The 23070-nt window shown below is 41.4% G+C and overlaps 1 protein-coding gene across 3 annotated transcripts in view; it reads right to left on the minus strand.

Moving 5' to 3' along the window:
* LOC100377714 (arginyl-tRNA--protein transferase 1-like) overlaps window positions 1–23070 on the minus strand; it is a 29775-nt gene that overhangs the window by 4592 nt on the left and 2113 nt on the right. The window contains exons 2-5 of one of the 3 annotated variants that reach the window (XM_085505636.1): window positions 22877–22940; window positions 21817–22172; window positions 16965–17149; window positions 4634–4762 (exon numbers count right to left, since the gene is read on the minus strand). In XM_085505636.1, coding sequence (XP_085361762.1) covers window positions 4634–4762; window positions 16965–17149; window positions 21817–22172; window positions 22877–22940 — 734 coding nt within the window. Of the gene's footprint in view, window positions 1–4633; window positions 4763–5234; window positions 5364–16964; window positions 17150–21816; window positions 22173–22876; window positions 22941–23070 lie in introns of all 3 variants that reach the window. The other 2 variants (XM_085505635.1, XM_085505637.1) reach the window with 2 other exon arrangements.

Genomic DNA, 23070 nt, shown 5'->3' on the forward strand with positions numbered 1-23070 from the left:
GCAACTCAGCGCTCGGACCGGGCAGAGAAGCAATTCCTCCTGATCCTCCAGACTGACAATATTTGCCAGCCGGGGGATGACGATCGGTTGAGGATCGTGTCCTGGGATTTGTTTCTTGGCGAGAAACCCGATTCATGTCTTTAGTACAACTTGATCGTCCATAAAAGTGGCACAACCGTCCGCGAAGGACATTGCGTGCCTAGCTCTGACCGGCGCCTACCTGAGGCGAGGGCCAGTAGGAAGACTATTTTCCACATCAAAAATTTGAGTGGTGCTGATTGGAGAGGCTCAAAGGGCAGTCTGCTCAGAGCAAACAACACAGCTGACGAGTCCCAGTTGGGCGGCTCCCCTGTATGGGATCTTGGCGTCTGGAAAGCAGTAAATAGTCTCCTAATAATAGGACAATCGGCTAGTCTTGTTCCCGTACGTTCTGAGTGGTGGGGGACAAGACCGACCTGTAGCCAACGCTCGCTGCGTAGGACAAACCCACTTCGTCAAACAGGTGGACGAAGGAGCCTGCTACCTGGCCAATAGAGGGATGGTATGGATCAATCTCCCTTCCGCTACACCAATCAGTGTATGCTTGCAGCCTAGAAATGTAGGTCGCGTAGGTGGAATCCCTGTTGCCCTGACCAGGACGTTGGCAGCCCGCTCAGATAAGGCTTTCGTATGTGCGGGTCTACTGAGAGCCTCTATGCGTGTAAGTGATACCTGCTGGGCTCGTTGGTAGTGCGCCGTCTGGTTGGAATGGCAGGTCCGGTAAGTCCGGAAGCACTGCTGGCGCTTCAACTAGCATTTCCAACAGAAGTGGAAACTAGGCCTTGCTTGGCTAATTGGGTGCAACCCATGATAATATGCAGGTGTGCACCTGTCGAAGTTTTCTCTGGTGCCTGGTGAACTAGCGGAAGGGGAGGAAAGGTGTACACAACTAAGTGGGTCCACGGGGCTAGCAAAGCGACCCTGGCCCAGGAGTCAGCAGGAGTGTTACGTACGTGGTGAGGTTGGCGTTCCGGGGTGCAGCAAAACTGTCCAACCTTGGACCGTCCCACGACCGAAACAGCCTAGAGGCTACCAACTGGGGTATCAGCTACTCCGTGTTCTGATGGAGTCGCTCTGAAAGAGCGTTGCCAGACTGTTCCTCACCCCTGGAAGGTGGTGTGCGGTTAGCTCCACATTGTATTCCAGGCACCAAAGGGGGATTTTGCTTCGCTAGGACTGACAACGATGGAGAATGCGTCCTCCCTCCTTCCTGAAGGAGACCACCGCTGCGTTGCCTGTGCGGAGCAGGACTCTGTGGTCACAAACTACGAGGAAAGCGTGGTAGTGCTAAGTACACTGCTCTCAGTTCGAGCCGGTTGATATGGTAGTCCCGAAACTAATGCGGGGGCCATATCCTTGAACTTGTTGGCCCAATAGATGCGCTCCCCAACCCTAGGGGGAGGTATCTGTTACCAGAGTCATACCTGCGGCGAGCGGGCCCAAGGGGCTCCCCTGTCCGAGGTTGGCCAGTGACGACCACCAGGGCAGGGCTTCCTTCACTTGGTCGAAGATCGAAACCCGTCTATCTAGTTCCCATAAGAGAGCTCGACGTTATAACAAGTGTTATACCGGGCGGCTGCGTAGTGCGGCCTGGGGAACGACCCTTCGAACAGAGGTCATCACTTCGATGGTCCGTATTAGTTCACGGAATGACATCGAGGGAACGCTGACTAGGCATTCGGCTAGGCTGCTTAGCGCTAAGCAATACGCTTGAAATAGCTAAGCCAAGCTTACCTCTGTGTCAAAACTCCATGCCCAGGGACACCAACTGCACGTTGAGTTGAGGTGGGACTTGTCGATTTACTAATGAGCCCAACTGGTGAAGTAAATCCCGTGTTAGCCTGGCTATTACCCCTTGCCCGGGTTGTTGGTAACCGGAAGTCTGGTGAAGCAGCAGCACTACCTGTTTCATCACTCTGGTGAACACGTAGGGCGCTGTGCCTAACCCAAACGGGGGGCACCCAAAATCGCTCGCTGGGTGCATCGGTACGTGCAGGTAAGCCCCACTTAAGTCTAGCGGGGCTCCCTTCCCCCATGAGGTGAGTTCCCAAAGGCCTGAAGTAGTCACTAAGTTGTGACCTGGTCATTCACCGAACACCTACCCCCCCACCCTTTGCAGAGGTGAGCGTCAAACATGCCTCCCCTGCTGCCGGGTAGACGTACGCCCAGGGAGGGTGAGGAGTCACCACCCGACTCTTACCTCCCTGGGGGCGCGCCACTACCCTCCCCTCCCCTCCCATGGAAGGGTATAAGCTCTTGCCTCCTGGCTGACTCTGGCTAGTGGACGATGCCCTAGGGCGTTGTGTTTTCTATGCTTGGGGTGCCCTCCGTTTGCCCATGGAAGGACCAACTGGCTAGCGGATTCGATCTGATCCCTCTGGTTCATTGCACTCTGAAGCACCGAGACTGTACCCACCATTCCTTGAACAAAGATGGTGGAGGATGTCCAGTCTGCGTCACTGAGGTGGGGACGTACCCCGGCTCAGCTTGTCGCCAAAAACAAGTGTGTCTAAGGCCGCGTCTCGTAACACGGTAGTGGCCCTGGCCAAGAGAGCTAGGCACTAGGGCACTAGGGGGTGTCGCATGTAGATGTGCGGTGGCCCACCAGTAAAAATGTTGCCTGGTCTAGGAGGCTGGTGCGTTCTGCTTCCAAGGTCTCCAGAGTGCTGGTCACGCATAATAATGTGCTCAAGCAACTCTGCCCTCAGAGCTGGATGGGTCGTCTTCAATTGGCAAAGACACCCATGGAATGCGGCTATCCCCCCTATGCCCGGTTTGCCAAATTCGTGGTACCGGGGTCTGGGGGGAAGGAGCCTTGGAATCCGATCCCGAAACCACACCGACCAGGTAGCGTTTGGTCCAGTGGGAAGTGTTGCCTAATGTTATCCCCACCCGGGGGCCTTAAGCATTACATCCTCCGCGGCTGACCAACGCCGCCCATCAACACCGTTTGCGTGCTCTGCGCCCCACTCCGCACTCAGACGGACATGGAGAGACTTGCCGACGGGGTTGCTTTGGATCCCGACGCCTGTGATCCCATAAGCGTTGAAGCAACATTAGGTGGTCGCTTTAAGATCAAGGGTGGGGGTATATACATCGTATCACTGGGATCGATGATACTCCGCCTCACCCCAAAAGCGTGTCTCACCGAGTCATACAGATGGAAGACTCTGAGGGACCGCCCGGAGTACCGGCTGTATCCGACGCGAGCGAACTGCATCTCCTTTCACTTTAAATATGTGAGAGGGAGCGTGTTCGACTGTGCATTTCATGACAGGGTCTGTTCCCTCTGGGGACGTCCGTGGGTTGGTAAGGAAAGAGTCAAAACCCACAGCGGGAACCGGATACAAGGAAAAATTCGTTACCGTTGTACCGTTACCGTGTGACGAACCCTAGCTGGCTAAAAGTATGGGGGGGGGTCAACGTGTGCCTGCCCTGAAAGCCCTGCCCCGAGATCAGAGACTAGGCTGCCAGCACCCCGTTGGCATTCAGTGCCCAAGGATCCAGAGAAGGACCAGTGCAATTAGCCTGAGCCCCAGCAACCCCCCAAAATAGTGGTAGAGCCGTGCCTGGGAACGGGGGTTCCCCGGAAGAGACGTGTTTGAATGCAAACATGCTTTCGTGTCTCTTCCTGCTTGCCCACCGAGGGGACACAGTGGAGACAGCTCGCTCCGACTGCGTCTGATCTACCCGGCCTGCCAGGGACGCAATTCCCCCGACAGTCCTTCGACCAAAGCCCTCAACTCGGAGGCAAACCCGGTGCTGTGCGAGGAAGGGTCCACAAAGAGACTCGCAACGGGCCCCATAGGAGGAAAGCCTCCAGGGGCACAGCCTCGCTGCAGCCGGTAAAATTGGGTAAAACACTGCCTGAAAAAACAGACTGTGAGTATGCCCTCCAACCAGCGGGGGAGACCGAGAAAATATCGGTACCTCCACCGTCGGGCCTCTTACTCGATGCCCCGGTCCATGAGAACTTTCCACTCATGCAAAACACGCAACTCACTTTAACCGATAGCAAGGAAATATAAAATTGCTACTAGTCATATTGAATCACACCACACACTGAAATTGGCCCAGGTTTGTTCTGTTATGTTTGAGTATTTGAATATCTGCAAACTGAATAAAATTTAATATTGGCAGAAACTCTGGTTGCTTTTAATATGCGGTTCAAGACCACTAAGATACATGCAATACATTTGATGAATCTATGCAAATCATGGTGATTTGTCAACCAATCACAGCACACCTTACAAAACATACATACATGTATGTCATTCCTGAACATGCAATTAATTTCTGATTGGTTGCTGATCCTCCAAGACTTGGATCCTCCAAGACACTAATTTCATAGTAGGTTTAGGTAGTTGGTCACATATAGTTAGAGGTATGTACACTGGCAGTCACAAACTGACAACCATAGATAAAAAGTGACCAATACCTAAACCTACATGTACATCAAATTGTGATCCGGTTAGATTTATTTCATGACAAAAATGACAGCCAGTTGCCCAGATTAATTAAAATTCCCCCATTTTCAGACATCTGAACAGGAACTAAAACACCCTTTTTCAAGAACTGAAGAGGTAAACTTTACCTCTATTGGGGTACACTCCTCTGGGAGGTCTTTATGAATGGCCATCTGATATCTGGAAAACAGTTTACTAGTTTCTTCAAAAGTTTCATCAAATTCCTTACTTCTTGGGCTTGATCGGACTAGTTTGATCTGAACCATCAAGGACAAGAAACATAGATCATATCATTTTTAGATCATTGCACTGACTTTGTCAATACACAAGGATCCCTCATCAAGCCAAATGCTAAAGTGTATGCAAACTTTTTGCACAAAATTACCAAAAAGAAAGTTATGAATTTATAATTCAGGTTTAATAATATGATCCAATTTTGTGTCTGGGTGTTTTTCCAGTCTCAGTTGTACGATTTGCTATCATACTTCAAAACTAAAATTGTGAGACTTTTAAATATTTATTTTAATTAACTGAGTTGATTTGACACCTAAGACATTTTAAAATGAAAAATCAGGATTTAAAGAATATAGGAGGGTACTATTTATATGGTTTTAATATCTTTTATTAGTAACTGGATCAGTGATATTTGAGAGTTTGTGATATTTCAGTGCAAATAATATATTTGATATGATCTATGTTTTCCATCCAAGCATTGTGCATGGTATCTACCTGTTTTTTATTGCATTTGGATTGGGAATCCTTGTGTATTGCCATTTGATATTTAGCATATACTTGATGTGATTGTTGGAATGTCGCTTCGAACTCGGCGCTTCTTGGTGATGATCTGACTAACTTTATCTAACAATGAATTACAAAACAATGAATAATAGGTGATGAATAAAGGAGAGTACATCAATATTGGGGTGAGACCAGTTGGTCATCTTGGCATAATATTTGAAAAAAATATATGTTCTGTCATTGCACAAATTTGAAAGATATACATATTTATATTTATAATATAACTAAAAGATATTTAAGACAAAAATCGTTTGGATTGTAAAATGAACTTTATGTTTCTTTTTGAACAAATGCATTTCCAAGTTCTACACTGTTGAGAAAATGTTTTGAATTGTGCGAGTCTGCAATATCTATGTCGGCAAAATATTAAAGAAAATGGCTGCAAGGTCGATCATCTTAAAATAGGTCAAGACAAAAATCTTTTTTTATAATGTGATGTGTAAATATGAGTATTTTTGGCAAACAAAATCAATTTTAAACAAATCCTAAAAATAAAAGTACCTTAGTAAGCCAACAAATGCTACCAATAATTCAGTTTTAGCATAATTGGTCAGTACAACTCACAGATAAAGCTCTATAAACGTAAAATGTAGGTTACTATGCAATTTTTGGATCACCAGTTAATCATTTTGAATTTTATCAAAACTATGAATTATGCATCACCTGTGTTCCAAATTTGAAAAAAAAAATGGTCATGAACCTCAGGGAAAATGTGATGTACAAAGGACTTATGAAACCAGCTAAAATTTTAGGTGTACACACATAACTTAGACAGCTTCAACAAAAATTTATTTAAACTATGTGCGTGCTATTATCATAAATGTATGCTATGTGACATGACATTTTGTACAACATAGATCAATTTGGTTCAGTATCACAAAACAGATGGAAAACTGCACAAAAGCATGCAAGATGCTCATTAATAATGTATTGCTTTAAGGTAGAGATGCAGGTTCGTGGGCACTTGGGAGTGACATTTTTTTTTTTTGGCTATTTATTATCCAAACAGTCTTGGCTATAGACTGTTACAATTTTGTACAATTGTGAATAGTGGAACATACTCAAAAAACGATTTTAAAATATAGATAACAGGTGCAAACATTCTTTCTTTTGAATAGTTAGCAAGATTTAGCAAGGCTGTACATAAATAATAAAAAAGAAACATGGTGAAAAAAAGAAATGATGGGATCTCCATATTATGCACTATATTTAACTTTTAACAAAACGATAATACATTTAAATTTGGAACTGCTACAGCCATTTTAATTATGAGCATTAGCAAACTTCTTACTGAGTGAATTGTTATGCAAATTAGCAATTATCTCAGCTTCTTTTTAGTGCACATCCCAGAACTTTAATAAACAAGCAGCCTCTCGGCTGAGATAGCTCCGCTGTTAGCAATGCACATTTCAATTAAAGAACAGAAGATATCATTAGAAAATGAACAATATGCATAGTATCAATGCAATGGGACTTGCTGTTTTCAACAAGAAGTCGAAAATATCACTTTTTACCAAAAATGACAAAAATATTCACCAAAATTAGAGAATTGAAGAAATCATTACAAAATGAACAAATCTGAGAGAGGTCCACATGTAGTACCTATTTATGTAATATCAAAGCAATTGGACTTGCGTTTTTTAACAAGAAGTCGAAAATATCACTTTTTACCAAAAACAACAAAAATATTCACCAAAATCAGAGAATTGAAGATATCATTACAAAATCAACAAATCTAAGAGAGGTCCACATGTAGTACCTATATATGTAATATCAAAGCAATTGGATTTGCGGTTTTTAACAAGAAGTCGAAAATATTACTTTTTACCAAAAATTACAAAAATATTCACCAAAATTAGAGAATTGAAATGAACAAATCTGAGAGAGGTCTACCCAAGGTATATATACACCAAGTATCAAAGAATTAAGGCTTGTAGTTTTCAAGAAGAAGTCGAAAAAGTAAAACATTGACATGGACGACGACGGACAATCACTCATATGATAAGCTCCGCTCGACAAAGTCGACAGCGGAGCTAAAAATAGCTCCTAGACGCTTTGACCTTTTGTTTTGAAATTTTCACAAATGATTGACAATGTGTTTATCTTTAAAACGCCGTCGGGGCATTGTTTTTAGTTGAACAGTGTTACAACAATCGTACAGACAACTAGCCTGGGTGTTAATTTATGCATAACTTGAAGTAGTGAAATTTGAGCTGCTGCCCTGCAAAATTGAGAACTGGTAGACAATTTTCAAGACGACACTTTCTTCATAGTAAATAGATGTACCCATAAACCAATTTTGACAGGAAACAGAAGCATGGTTTAGAAGCTAATTTTTTTTAAATCACTTTTGACCAAAAAAGCATATTTTTGTGCATATTTCAAACTACAGTGTCCATAGAAAAAAAATACTAACAAATTTTAAAATTCATACAATAAGCTTTCCGAAAATATATAGTTTTGTGGACAAGGGAGGTCATCTTGGTTCCCTAATTAACTAATTAAAATACCTGTCAGGTAAACTGCATCTCTATCTTAACCCTTTTCCGGTCAGGGGAGTTTCACGCTATCAGGTTAAGTCGTTGAAAAACGGTCATGATTCAATGCACTCCAGTAGCCAGCATCTGTGCATGCTATCCTGCCAGACATTTTTGCAAAAATAGGCCATAGTTAACAGACTGTATCGACCACAGATTTCACATTTTTTGCAATCTGTTTGCATACACACTTCATTACCACCATGGACAACAATTTCTCGTATAAAAAAAATCACCGTTTTATTTCAATACACATTTTTTACTGTCGTTAAGTAACAATGTTTTGCCCTTTGTACAGTCTCAATAAACACGTGTTAAACATTGAAATAAATATTGCTTAATTGAAAACACATTACAAGCAAGTACAAGGTCACTACATGAATGCAAGTTCAAAGTAAGAAGAAAAAAAACGCGTGAGTATGGGGATATTTGGGACATGTACGGGGGAAAACGTGTTTGACGTACTCGACCCGTTAGCGTACATTTCAAATTGCAACGTATATTCAACGACTTGAACTACATGTGTAACATATTACAACGTACTTTCCGTGACTTAACTGATGTTATATTCAAGCTCTAACGTATATTAACCGACTTGACCGTATGAGTAAGTCCACACTTACAACGTATATTTAACGACTCAAACTGAGACTGAAACGAACGAGAACGTAACTGCAACGACTTGATCGGGGTTACCTTCACACGGCAACGTATATTCACCGACATGACCACATTAACCAACTAAATATTTCAACGTATATTTAACGACTTGAAATAAAACGAACTAGCGAGAACGTAACTGCAGGGACTTGGCGTGTATATATACTCACGCAGAAACGTATTTCCACCGACTAGACCCGATGAACTATCCTGACATTAAAACGTATAAATACCGACTGAGCATGAAACTAAATTAACGATAACGTATTTTCACCAACTCAAACTATTGTACAGTTCGTGACGCTGTAATAAGTCCCAAATTTATTTGTTGTACGCCTTTCTTAGTCGTCCACCCCGGCGGGCTGCTCCCATGCGTCTGCCTGATGTGGAGGGCTGCTCTTCCGTACTTCGTGTTTGTGTTCCCACGGTGCGTTTTCCCCTCAGTGCCATGTTGTGATGAAAAGCAGCGAAACATTCGCCCGCGTGAAGGTGAACTTTACAAATTGGGCATCCTTTTGATGTTTCTGATAATCGGCCACTCACAGTTTTTCTCCCGTCCTTGCTGCACTGCTTACACGATTTTTGACGCCCGGATAGTCTGCATATTTCGTGCGAATCCATGTTTTCGGCAAAGTTAATTGTTAACTGGTTTTAAATCAGGGGGGAAGCTTGAGGGTGACTCCTCAACCCAAAGGTCTCATTTGCATATTTATATTTACCTGTTTCTTACTTAGGTCTCATTTGCCTTTTTTTTATAAACTACCATGTATAGGGCTAGTTAACTTAAAGGTCACTTTTGCATATTTGAGGGGGGTGACCAATCATTCGGCGACTGCCTATGGATTAACGGAGGTGGCGCTTCGCGCCATTATTTAAGCATGGGTTTTAACACTCTTAATTCAGTGTTCCTGCATTGCCTGCCTTTGCTGCCAATTTACCTCACCTGCTGCTGCTGCCGGTTTTTTTTGCTACAATTTGCTGCCAGGAACACCATATCTTTGTCATCCTGATGTCCTTATCATCCGATCCTGTTGAACAACCGTATGTTTTGTTTTTGGTATACCTACCACTTACATTCTATAGTGCACAGCTACGTCCGTACGCTCGATTTTGACTGAAACACATCCACGCCTGGCTAGGCTGTTGGATTTTTCTGCAAGCTGCGACAACTGAAAGTGTTCTTCGCCTGTTACACCAAGATCCTGATAGATCGGCCAAACAAGATACTGAGAAAAGGACACACTAAAGTATACCAATTTACAGGTAACAATCTTTATTGCACCGAGACAATGAACTCTGATCCAAGCACGTTTCCAGGTGCCTTTTCAAGCAAACTAGCTTTCACACCTACAGCCCAGAGAACAATGGCTACCGATGACCCAACAATTGACATTCAACAATGGGCGATTGACAACGAAATAAGCTCACATACGCTAGCTAAGTTAGCCGAATCGGGGTTCAACTCAATGTCATCCATTCGACTGATTGAAAAAGAAGATATTATCAAAATGCAGATTGAGCCATTGGCACAATTCCGTCAACTAATTGTCGCGATCGACGCAATCAGAACAAAACGAAACAGCAGTCAAGTTAATCCGGAAAACCAACACGTTATCGGAACACGGATGCAAGACCTGAGCGCCACCAACGGTGACCCACAGCTGCTAATACAACAACAACACACCAACATGGCGGCCCCCATGCAGAATATACAGCAACAACTCGCCGATCCTGCCATCCCGAACCAACCGATCACACCACTGCAACAGTTACTACAGTCTGCGTTGCTGTATGACAACAAGAACACTTTAGAAGCGAACACTTTGAACAATTCTCAATGTGGTATTAATTTACGGGCAGATTTAGACCCTTTGGTTTATTATTCAGACCCGGAAAGGTGAGAAGTGCCTTGATATCGTAGATTTTTTATCCATTACTGATAGTGTAAAAGAACAGCAAGTTCTTCGTACAGAGGACAATGGCGTTAATTTAATTCTGGAAGCCGAAATTAAGAAACCCCGCCTTGAATCAGTCACTCCTACTCAGTGGTTTGGTGGCAACGCACGCATTATGTACAAACTGATTCAAGGGGGGTCTCTGCAGGGCAATGCCGTGTTAAATTATTTGTCATACACGGATAAAATTTCACAGTTGGCAAATCGTTACAGTTGGGGATCCATTCTTCTTTATGATCGGCAATATCGCCAACTGCAAGCAGTTCATAAATTTGCATGGGGTAGTGACATCCCACACCTGACAACTGTCATTTTAAAAGATAAGCCATTATCCTCTACCCCATATACGAATAGACATGCTGGCTCTTACAGCACAAGGGCGGTTAATAGTACCAACCGCTCCCCTGCCCCAGTGGATAGCAAATCTGGTAGACCAATTTGCTTAGGTTTCAATAGGGGTAATTGTAAGTTTGGAACTGAATGTACTTATGCACATGTGTGCCTCGAACCATCATGTCGCAGAGCCCACCCAAAATCAGCTCATGTCTCATCTCAGTCTTCAAAAAACTAACTCCGGAATCGCAGCCCATTGCCAAACCCTCTTTAGCAGCAGCCACTTATTCCCTCAATTATCCGGTTTGGAAAAATGAGCTGAAGAATGACCCTGATGCTGAATTTTTAATGACAGGGATTAGAGAGGGCTTTAACATTACCAATGCAAGCATTAATTATAAGCCAGCTTATACCAAGAATTACAATTCAGCCACTGGGTCAGCAAAAAACCAGGTTGAAAAGCAGCTTTTAGCGGAAATTAGTGAGGGTCATTATGTCATTACTCCACAGCAACCCACCATTGTCAGCGCCCTGGGTGCCATCCCCAAACCAAATTCTACAGACATTCGTCTGATTCACGATTGTAACCAACCAAGTGGGAGTGCTGTCAATGATTATGCCTCACATGAGACCTTCCAATACCAAACGATTGATGATGCTACTAACCTTATTACTAAGGGGGATTACCTTGCGAAAGTCGATCTCAAATCTGCATACCGCTCAGTGAAAATTCATCCATCAAACTATCAGGCAACAGGACTTGAGTGGACTTTTACTGGAGAGGATCACCCCACCTATCTCTATGATACTCGCCTCCCGTTCGGTGCCAAGCTGGCACCGAGTATTTTTCACCGCCTGACCCAAAGTGTCCGCCGGATGATGTCCCGCCGCGGTTACGATGCAATGGTGGTGTATTTAGATGACTTCCTCATCATTGCACCAGACTATAAAACCTGCATGGAAGGCCTCAATTCCCTTATTAGATTGCTTAGGCAACTTGGTTTTTGCATTGCTTTGAGCAAAGTCGAAGGCCCATCTCAACGCATGACTTTTCTCGGGATTGAAATTGATACAAATATGCTCACTGTGCGCCTGCCCCCGAAAAAGCTTAATGAACTGCAAGATCTCGTCAGATCTTATTCTGCAAAGAAACGCGCAAGCCGCCGCCAGCTGGAGACCCTCGCAGGTAAACTTGCCTGGGCATGCAGAGTGATAAAAGGAGGTAGAACTTACCTCCGACGCATCCTCGACCAGCTTCACAAATTACGCTGCCCGTCCCACTAGCTGCTTTTGTCTTCGGACTTCCATCGCGACATCCAATGGTGGTTAGAATGCCTTCCCCTGTTCAATGGTGCTACTAAGTTCATCGACCCCCGCCCCATTACTGATGTCCATATGGATGCCTCTAATCAAGCTTCAGGCATTTTTCACAGGGGGGATTGGCAGTTTACTATCTGGCACCATGATTGGTCAACAGCTACCCCACTCCATATTAATCATAAGGAGGTTCTCTCAGTGATTCTTGCGGCTAGAAGGTGGGGCCCATACTGGAGAGATTCTACTGTACATGTGCACACGGATAGCATGGTCGCCATGGCCAACATTAACCATGGTACGTCCCGTAATAAACTGGTCATGGAGGCCCTGCGTGAACTGTTCTGGTACTCAGTGTACTATAACTTTCATATCAAGGCATTCCATGTCCCAGGCATCCATAACGACATCCCTGATGCAATTTCAAGACTTCACCAGCCAGGCCAGGTCCACCGCCTTCATTCCCTTATCGCCCCCTACTGCCTAGCTTGGGATTTCATAAACTCGTTCCCCAGGCACATGTCTCACACAGCTGTCTCTGTGCTCTCTCCCCAGATCAAGAATTATGTAAACTGGAGGAACAGTTAGACCTTGAGACAGCGTTCTATAGGGGTCATACCTTCGCGTCAACCACTAAAAGCACTTATGCCGTCCATCGTAAGGCCTTTCTGGAATTCTGTTTGAAATTCAACTACAACCCAGTACCAGTTGATCCTGTGGTGCTTTGTCGGTATGTTTCCCATTTGGCGCGCCGTCTCAAGGTGAATTCTATTCGCCAATATTTGAACATCATTCGCATCCTGCACTCTGAGTGCGGATTTCCTAACCCACTTTCTGATAACTTCACCCTTTCAACACTGCTCAAAGGTGTGGCAAGGGTAAAAGGCACTAAAATCCAACGTAAATTGCCAATTACCCCAGCCCTGCTCTTGGGCATTCGCTCCCAGCTTGATCTCTCAAACAAGCAGGACAAGGTTTTTTGGGCAGTTTGTCTAGTTATGTTTTTCGGGCTGCTGCGGAAGTCCAATGTCCTACCACCATTGTTGCAGGGTTTTTCTTCTGACAAGCACCTGTCCCGTGGGGATTTTCTTGCATTCCCATGGGGGCTAGGCATTGTGGTTAGGTGGTCAAAGACTATCCAGACCAGACAACGAGAGTTGCTCTTGCCACTCCCCATCCTGCATGATCACCCACTATGTCCAGTGTCTGCTGTTATTTCTGCATTCCTGGGTACCCCCTCCCCACAGGAGGGCCCTGCCTTTGTCATCTCACCCTCCCGCCCACTTCTTTACCCAGCATTTTCTAAGCGCCTTGTGTCACTTTTACAACCGTTGGTTTGTAATGCAGCTGATTATTCATCTCATAGCTTTCGTAGAGGAGGGGCATCTTGGGCACTGCATTGTGGCATCCCTACGGAAATGATTAAGCTTTTAGGAGATTGGCAGAGTGACTCATTTTTCTATTCATTTGAATTTAGCTTGCTTTGAATCTTGTTTTTCCAGGGGGATATAGTCTTTAGTTCTGGTTTGACTTATCATTTACCTGCTTTTAGATTTAGGATGAACACTTAGTTTGTAGAAATAAACTACCCCCTACTGGACCCAAGACACCGTTGTGTACGAGTATTTTGTTTTGTTTGTGAGGGTGTTTTGCTCTGCTCTGGCGTTGCGCCCTCTGGCGGTGAACCATGATTTAAACTACGAATAAATGACGTGTTACTTGGAAGAGAGCCAACTTCTCTTATGGATTTTTGAATTCTACTCGAGTGTCCACCAATCAGTTGTTTACCTGTGCGGATATTGAAGAATTTGTGCGTTACTTTAGTCGTGCGATTCAATGCCTTGAAACATTCATAAGCATTGACCAATGCAACATCTATGAGGTAACAGGCCATGTAGATCCACCAACGATTGTTTTTTCTGCCCGTGTGATAGTATTTTCGCCTTTGGTTAGAACGATCCACGCCACCCATGTGATGTCTGTAACATTGTAACGATACAGGCATGTGTCTCTCGTCATCTACTGCTTCTGGATAGACTGTATTTAAAATCAATATTTGCGCGCTGTCATCCTGGTATGCAGTAATATTGATAATGTCGTCCGGTCTAGTTGCTGCTTTCATTTCACCAATTTTCAATTTCAGCTTCTTGCTTTTCCCTTCAGGAATTAATTGCGGCGGCATGGTTTTCCGATTTCGTCTGCTAAAACTACCGACCATGTACACTTCCTTGTCTTGTAATTCAAGGGCTGTGTTAACCGACGTAAAAAGCGAATCACAGAAAAGAATATGGTTTTTTTCTGTGAAGGGCTGTAGCAACCGGTGTGTTGTCTTCTTGATTGTCCCAGTTTCTTTCTTTCTCCCCTCAATTGTAGTTTTATATTTCACCCCCAAATATGGTTCAAAGTTTGCAATGTAAGACGTTGTCGAGTCGCACACCTGCCATATTTTGAAGCCATAACGGTCGGGTTTGTGGGGCAATCTCTGCTTAAACTTGGACCGTCCCTTGAATCTAATCATACCCTCATCAATCGAAATTTCCTGTCCCATCTGGTAGTATCGCCGACAATTTTCGAGTACGGGTTTCAGCCACGGGTTGATTTTATACAACGGGTCGGCCTCTGATCGTTGACGGCGACGTTCAATGTCAGGATCCCGCCGTGGGTCATTTACTGGATCAGCTAAATGGAAATAACGCATTAGCATTTGAAATCTGGCCCGAGTCATTACTGATGCAATTCCCATGTTCTGCAGAAAGGGGTCACTCGACCAATAATCGTCGATTGCTGATTTGTGATCAACACCCATACATATCATCACACCAAAAAATGCTTGCATTTCACTGAAATTTGTATTACGCCAGCGGGCATTTAATTTTTTTGCAATGCATTTTTGATGATATTTGGCGTATTTATTAGTCTCGGTAGAAGCCAGTTCTATCAGTTCTGGTGGGATAAATTTGTAGAAATATTCCACCTCACGAGCATATGAAGGCAGTTCGAAAGTTGGTCCAGGTTCGGGTTCAAAAACTGGAATAGTAAATATATCGCCGTCTTCCTCCGTGGCCATTCTCCATTCACCAGTGCCGGAGGCAACATAATCGAATGTAGCACCAATTTCTGTGTCGGATTCAATTTCAATGTCGCTATCGAATACAGGTGGGTAACGTTGCTCTAAAAAATCGTCATTCTCAGCACGATCTTCATCGATTTCTGAATCTGTATCGTCGTCAGTTGCAACTATGAAGTCATCTGGTATTTTGTGTCGTAGCTCACCCGTTTTTTCGTCCTATACAAGTTCATCATCACGCGTGTCCATTGGCGATGCGTGTGCATACACAACACGTTTTTTAATAGTTTGTTTTTCGGGGAAACTCGCAAGTGTTGATTGTTCTGTATCGCACACATTTTCTTGTACCATTTCTTTGGTGACATCGACGTTTTGTTGCGTACTCGCTGGGTCGATATGTTCAGGCCCCTGCTTTTCTGCGTTGGCAGTTGTGGCGGATGTCGACGGTTCCGAATCGCAAACATTGTCTTGCAAAAATTGTATCACATCTTCGACGGCACGTTGTATTTCAGCGTGACCAACTTCCGTTTCTTCGGCATCTGCTTTGTCGGCAGCTGGCGATTCAACCACTTTACGGTTCGTCTTCGATTTACGTTTGCCTCCTGGTTTGCCCCTGCAGTCCTTCAAACGGTTTTCTTCTGTAATCGCATGTTCATTGACAGAGGAGACAGTCTCCGACTTGCGTTTGTTCTTATTCTTTTTACGCCTTTTCTTGAGTGGACTATTATCACTGGTGTCCGTGGTACGCTCGGCTGGTAACTCACCGACGTCAAATGTTTCCTTTGCTTTTGATTTCTTTCTTTTTCCACGCTTTGCTGGTGAAAAATCTGTTGTTTCAATGTCAAACTTATCACTCCCCGTGCCACTGCACGATTGACGCGTTTTCTTCAGTTTCCTTCTTGCCTTCATAAAACACTTTCTATCTGTATAGGACGGCATATTAACGTATGTGTCGGAAAGGAGGCACACAGCGAGTCTGGGCTTTATCTCACTTTCTTCGGCCATATTTATAGACCAGATGTCCACAAGACTGCATCTCCCCACAATTTGAATATTTATTGTTATGTAAATAAATATGTTATTTTTTCGAACACGGATTGGTTACAATTTGCATACACATAAAATTGCATATGCTAGCTCAGACGGTGAAATCACGTGGACTTTAATATTTCCCACCAGCTGTCTCGGTCATTTTACGTTGGTGATTGCCGACATTCCAAGCTCAGCCGTTGGAATCCGTTATGCTATTCATTCTAAGTGCCGGGACTATTTGCCAAGCTGGTCAAAATACGTTACTACCGTTATAACCGTGAATCGTGTCGTTCAAATACGGTTGTAATGCTGCAGTTTGCAATGTGGTCAAGGCGGTTTTTTTACGTCGTCGCAAACGTCGCGTTGTGACGGTAAAATAGTGAAATGAGCAGACAAGAGTATAGAATTACATTCTTTATTACTTGGTTAATTTATTTGACTTGGCGTAATCGAAAACAAATTCTCTCCCTCCATAATTTCGCAAGTGTAAAATATCAGGTTCCGTACAACGTATTATAAACGCTTGACCGTCTGAGCAATCTAAATAACAGGCCGTTTTTCAACGACTTAACCAGTTAGCTAGCTGGAGTGGGAAATTCTAGCATACCCATATTGACGGCGGTTTTTCACCGACTTGACCGGAAAAGGGTTAAGGCATTCATAAGTGAAGCAATCAAATGAAATATTTTATTACTACAATGGTTATACATGTAGCTGGAACCATTAAAAGTTACCATATACAGGGGGATATATAGTACTTTACCTCCAGATTATGTACAGCTTTTTGTCCAGGGCTAACATGTTGTAAATATTCCTCTAATGACTTCCCATGATCCTTTGTGTTATCTTTAATACAGTCTTGCGACAAGTGTTGTTTAGCAGCTTTCTTCTCCATTCGTATCAACTTAGCTTTCTTACACTGTGGTTTACTGGGGTCTGCTCCCATTCCTAAAATACATCACAGTTAAATCTGTGTTAGTGACCACCAGTCTATACATGTGTAGGCTATCACACTGAGGTAATTTCTATACATTTTAGCAAACTAGCATGGAATGTCTGATAACTAAATACAACTCATTAACACTAGCTTGCAATCTGCTGTGACGATGTTGCCCATAAGTTGTTTTACCGGTATATAACATGGACATACAAATGTACTAGTATACATGTATATTTAATAACAGCAGCAAAAAACATTCATTCATCTTTGGTGTGAATGACTGTTTTTTGCCAACCAGTCACTGCAAAAAGTAAACAAGTGCAATGACCTATACAAGGGGCAGTGCCAGGCATAACATATGAGCAACCTGTGAGAAGAGACCACCTGTCTTATGTAACCACTCTTTCAGCAATATCTTTGTTTTGCCTTTTTTTTAGAAACAAAAATAATAAATTTGAATACTGTTTATCAAAAAATTCCTCACGTGAAACTCGCTTGATTTAGATTTTTATGAATTTGATGATTTTGTTAAAAAGCTGCAAGTGATGAATTCACCATTTTTATTCAACCAGCTAAATCAAAAGTCAATACCTGAGATAATACTAAGACAGTATCTCAGTAGGTGTAAGTGGAGATGCTGATATATTTTTAGGCTATGCACATCACTGTCAGAAAATAACTATCAATGACTCGGCAATTAATAAATCATCGATTTCATTCTTACTGCTTTAGGTGACGGTTTAACATTTACTGAAGGAGGTGATGTCTTAAAGTGCCTGTGAAATGGCTGCTATTTTCACGCCTAAAATTATCCATTGATACATAAATATTATTAATTTTTATGTTTCTAAGCATAAATAATTTTTGTAAGTGAAAAAATGTGTTTTTAACTCAGTCTACGGAAACTTTATTTTTGTGTATTTTAAAACGAGGCTCCTCATTAGCTTCTCATTTGCATACAGAAATTCCCCTTGTGACGTCAGAAGGGGAAGTCGCTGGGCAGCTTGCATTGCCGATACGTGTAAATAAGGCAAATTTCTTGTGCTGTTTTCTCGTCTTTGACTAAATTGCCACTTATGTACTTGTTCGTCGAGGAAGAATGGATCATAATGAACACATAGTATCAAGTTTGTTGCATGGGGTTGAGTCAGATGCGAAATATGTCCGGTCTGGTGTTGCTAGTCACCGTGGTCGTCACCGGAGCACGTTTGTACACTGTCACTAGACTCCGGCATTAGACAAAATCGAATTTGACGGCTGAATCGTCTTGTTATTTAGCAGGTTACTAGACACTATTGATTTATAAAATAGAGAAATAATTTAAAACAAGCAGCCTATCGGCTGAGATAGCTCCGCTGTTAGCAAGGCACATTTCAATTAAAGAACTGAAGACATCATTAGAAAATGAACAATATGAATAGTATCAAAGCAATCAGACTGACAGTTTTTAACAAGTCGAAAATATCACTTTTTACCAAAAATTACAAAAATATTCACCAAAATAAATTAATTAGAGAATTGAAGATATCATCACAAAACAAACAAATCTGAGAGAGGTCCACATGTAGTACCTATATATGTAATATCAAAGCAATCGGACTTACAGTTTTCAACAAGAAGTCGAAAATATCACTTTTACCAAAAATGACAAAAATATTCACCAAAATTAGAGAATTGAAGATATCATCACAAAATGAACAAATCTGAGAGAGGTCCACATGTAGTACCTATATATGTAATATCAAAGCAATCGGACTTGCGGTTTTTAACAAGAAGTCGAAAATATCAGTTTTTACCAAAAATGACAAAAATATTCACCAAAATTAGAGAATTGAAGATATCATCACGAAATAAACAAATCTGAGAGAGGTCCACATGTAGTACCTATATATGTAGTATCAAAGCAATTGGACTTGCGGTTTTTAACAAGAAGTCGAAAATATCACTTTTCACCAAAAAATGACAAAAATATTCACCAAAATTAGAGAATTAAAGATATCATTACAAAATGAACAAATCTGAGAGAGGTCCACATGTAGTACCTATATATGTAATATCAAAGCATTTGCACTTGCGGTTTTTAACAAGAAGTCGAAAATATCAGTTTTTACCGAAAATGACAAAAATATTCACCAAAATTAGAGAATTAAAGATATCATTACAAAATGAACAAATCTGAGAGAGGTCCACATGTAGTACATAGATATGTAATATCAAAGCATTTGCACTTGCGTTTTTTTAACAAGAAGTCGAAAATATCAGTTTTTACCAAAAATGACAAAAATATTCACCAAAATTAAAGAATTGAAGATATCATCACGAAATAAACAAATCTGAGAGAGGTCCACATGTAGTACCTATATATGTCGTATCAAAGCAATTGGACTTGCGGTTTTTAACAAGAAGTCGAAAATATCAGTTTTTACCAAAAATGACAAAAATATTCACCAAAATTAAAGAATTGAAGATATCATCACGAAATAAACAAATCTGAGAGAGGTCCACATGTAGTACCTATATATGTCGTATCAAAGCAATTGGACTTGCGGTTTTTAACAAGAAGTCGAAAATATCAGTTTTTACCAAAAATGACAAAAATATTCACCAAAATTAGAGAATTAAAGATATCATTACAAAATGAACAAATCTGAGAGAGGTCCACATGTAGTACCTATATATGTAATATCAAAGCATTTGCACTTGCGGTTTTTAACAAGAAGTCGAAAATATCAGTTTTTACCAAAAATGACAAAAATATTCACCAAAATTAGAGAATTAAAGATATCATTACAAAATGAACAAATCTGAGAGAGGTCCACATGTAGTACCTATATATGTAATATCAAAGCATTTGCACTTGCGGTTTTTAACAAGAAGTCGAAAATATCAGTTTTTACCAAAAATGACAAAAATATTCACCAAAATTAGAGAATTGAAGATATCATCACGAAATGAACAAATCTGAGAGAGGTCCACATGTAGTACCTATATATGTAGTATCAAAGCAATTGGACTTGCGGTTTTTAACAGGAAGTCGAAAATATCAGTTTTTACCAAAAATGACAAAAATATTCACCAAAATTAAAGAATTAAAGATATCATTACAAAATTAACAAATCTGAGAGAGATCCACATGTAGTACCTATAGATGTAATATCAAAGCAATTGCACTTGCGGTTTTTAACAAGAAGTCGAAAATATCAGTTTTTACCAAAAATGACAAAAATATTCACCAAAATTAGAGAATTAAAGATATCAACATGAAATGAACAAACCTAAGAGAGGTCTACCCAAGGTACATATACACCAAGTATCAAAGCATTTAGGCTTGTAGTTTTCAAGAAGAAGTCGAAAAAGTAAAACATTGACACGGACGACGACGGAGGACAATCACTCATATGATAAGCTCCGCTCGACAAAGTCGACAGCGGAGCTAAAAAACGACAAAACACAGTTACTGAATAAATGACTGCCGCGTTGTAATGGGTGAATGCGTCTGGTCATGAGGGGGACAAGTGCGTGAATGGCGGCGTTTAATTGGATAACAACAATTATTGAGAGCGACTCACATACAGACAAATTCAGAGTGGATTTAGCGTGATTTTCATGATTATGACTTCATATTAAAAAAATACATTGACAGCTCAAGCCCGGATTCTTATTCCGTAAATTATTACGCCGATCAAGCTGCAAGTAAAGGCAACAAAGGTGTGAATTCGACATTCAACACCAATAACCGAACAATTCAGACACTTTTAGCCTGCGAAAATGAAAACAGCCTGAGGGCTGCGTAATTTCCTGTTTGTCCGACGCTTCGTTTTCGTGTCATTATCAAAATTACTGCTACCTTTTTACATAACACGGGTGGTCTCTATAAAGCGATAATCAGGATCGCAAAAAAATCAAATCATTTGAAACACATACTCGACGTCTCTCTTCCTTCTGAAATCAGTCTCGGTGATCATGGGCTGGTCCGGAATCTATTTTTTCGAAAACGTTTTGTATTGTCAGCGTTTCTCATTAAAACCTAGTTGTTTTGTCATGGACAAGGACAGTTTTTCAAAAAAAAAAAAAGAATCTGAGGTGAAGTGGACACTGCATATGACGCTGTTACGAGGAAGTCCACCCCAACCTTTTCTCATTATTTTCACGGCTTTCGTCCACCGATTTCGCACCTTCGGATCGATTGGAAACGTGGAAATACTTACACTATGACTATACGCATTACTGCAACCGCCCACAACACAATGTTTAACCATCATAAAAGTTTGTTGTGAAAACAACTTCAAAAAATTTGCTCTCTCAAAAATTAAATGAAATAGACAAAAGAAACGCCGATTACAAAATGTATATCGTTTAAAAGTACAGTTGTACGTTGAATGACACAGTGATATAAAAGTACGGCCCAGGGGTATGTCTTCCTCTCATATTTTTGCATTTGGTGGCGCACTTTCGGCGAGAGTCGGAAATCTGGAAACAGTCGACCGTTTCAGGATAAGTGGGCGTGGCTACAGCACGGGAAATATCTCAAATTTACTTGGATACGAGTAATCATTTTCAGCAAAAAAATCAATAATTGCCCACTTCAGTGGGGCACAGATCTAAAATGGGAAGCGTGTGGGTGGGCATTGCACAGGCACTTTAATCTCATCTCTTACTTGTTGCTTCAACTTACCTGCTTTAGGTTGTGGTTTAACATTTACTGAAGGAGGTGATGTCTTAATTTGTTCTCTTGAGACGCATGCTCCATCCATATTATCTTCACTTGTTTTATTACAATTCCTTCTTTCTGTTTCTAATTTTGTTCTGTCATCTCCAGGAGTTTTTTCTTTACTAACTACTTCAGCAGCAGATGAATCGTCTTTTTGTTTCTTGTCAATGCCTGAATTCTCAACTGTCAAGTACTTGGTAACTTTCTTCAAGACTTTCTTCTGAGACTTTGATATTTTAAACTCCAAAGCCTTGTGACGTATGGTATATGATGGACAGCACATTGTATCCATTGTTGGTTTATATACATACTTTCCACTTCTGTTAAATAATATACAATTTAATTTTTATATTACAACAAAATTTGGTCATTTGCAGTTCATACAAAAAGACTTTAAATGTAAAAAAAATGCAATTATTATAAGTATAGCACAGTGCAACAGAGCTATAGCCATGCAGTCACCTATCTGTCATTCTCGGTATGCACTTTACATTTCATTTGACATGTCAAATTTTTACAAACCGGTTAACTTGTAATTGAAAATTTCCAGTTTTTACAAAATAGCAATAAATATAAAAAATAGACTACAAGTCTGTGGCTACAGACCAGCAATTATTATCTACCATTTTTATATACTTTTGTTCTGGTTATAACTCTTGAGTACAAACATTTGAAAAAAATACTTCAGAAAGCAAAGTTATGAGCACCGAGTACAGCTATACATGTAATAATAATTAATAATGATAATAACTTTAGAACATTTGATCATGCCAGTTAGTGTAACATTATTTAAGCCAACTTTATAGTGACACTATATTCTGCTGAATCACTTTGAGGTGAGGCATAACTCTTTATTGTACGACTATTATAAAAAGCTCAACTTTTGCGTTAATTAACTTTCTCTTTTCAATATAAAAGTAGTTGCATTATCATACGCCAAATGATTTTAAGAGCAGCTGAGAGCACTCAATATGACCACTCAATTTGCTCTCTGGCTCCCTCTAGTGGTGAAAATATTCAATACCTTCTACATCCTCTATCTATAAGATCTTCATAGTCTTCACATGTTAAACTATGTGCCCACATACCTATAACAAAGACATAATTAGGTGTTTAATTCAATTCCATTACGACTTAGATGTTATTGATTGTTATTTTCTGTATATGAATACTGTTAAGGCATTAATTATTCGCTGGTTTTAAATTTCACGATTTTCG

The sequence above is a fragment of the Saccoglossus kowalevskii genome, chromosome 11 (genome assembly GCF_978046115.1).
Source record: "Saccoglossus kowalevskii chromosome 11, keSacKowa6.1, whole genome shotgun sequence".
Lineage (NCBI taxonomy): Eukaryota > Metazoa > Hemichordata > Enteropneusta > Harrimaniidae > Saccoglossus > Saccoglossus kowalevskii.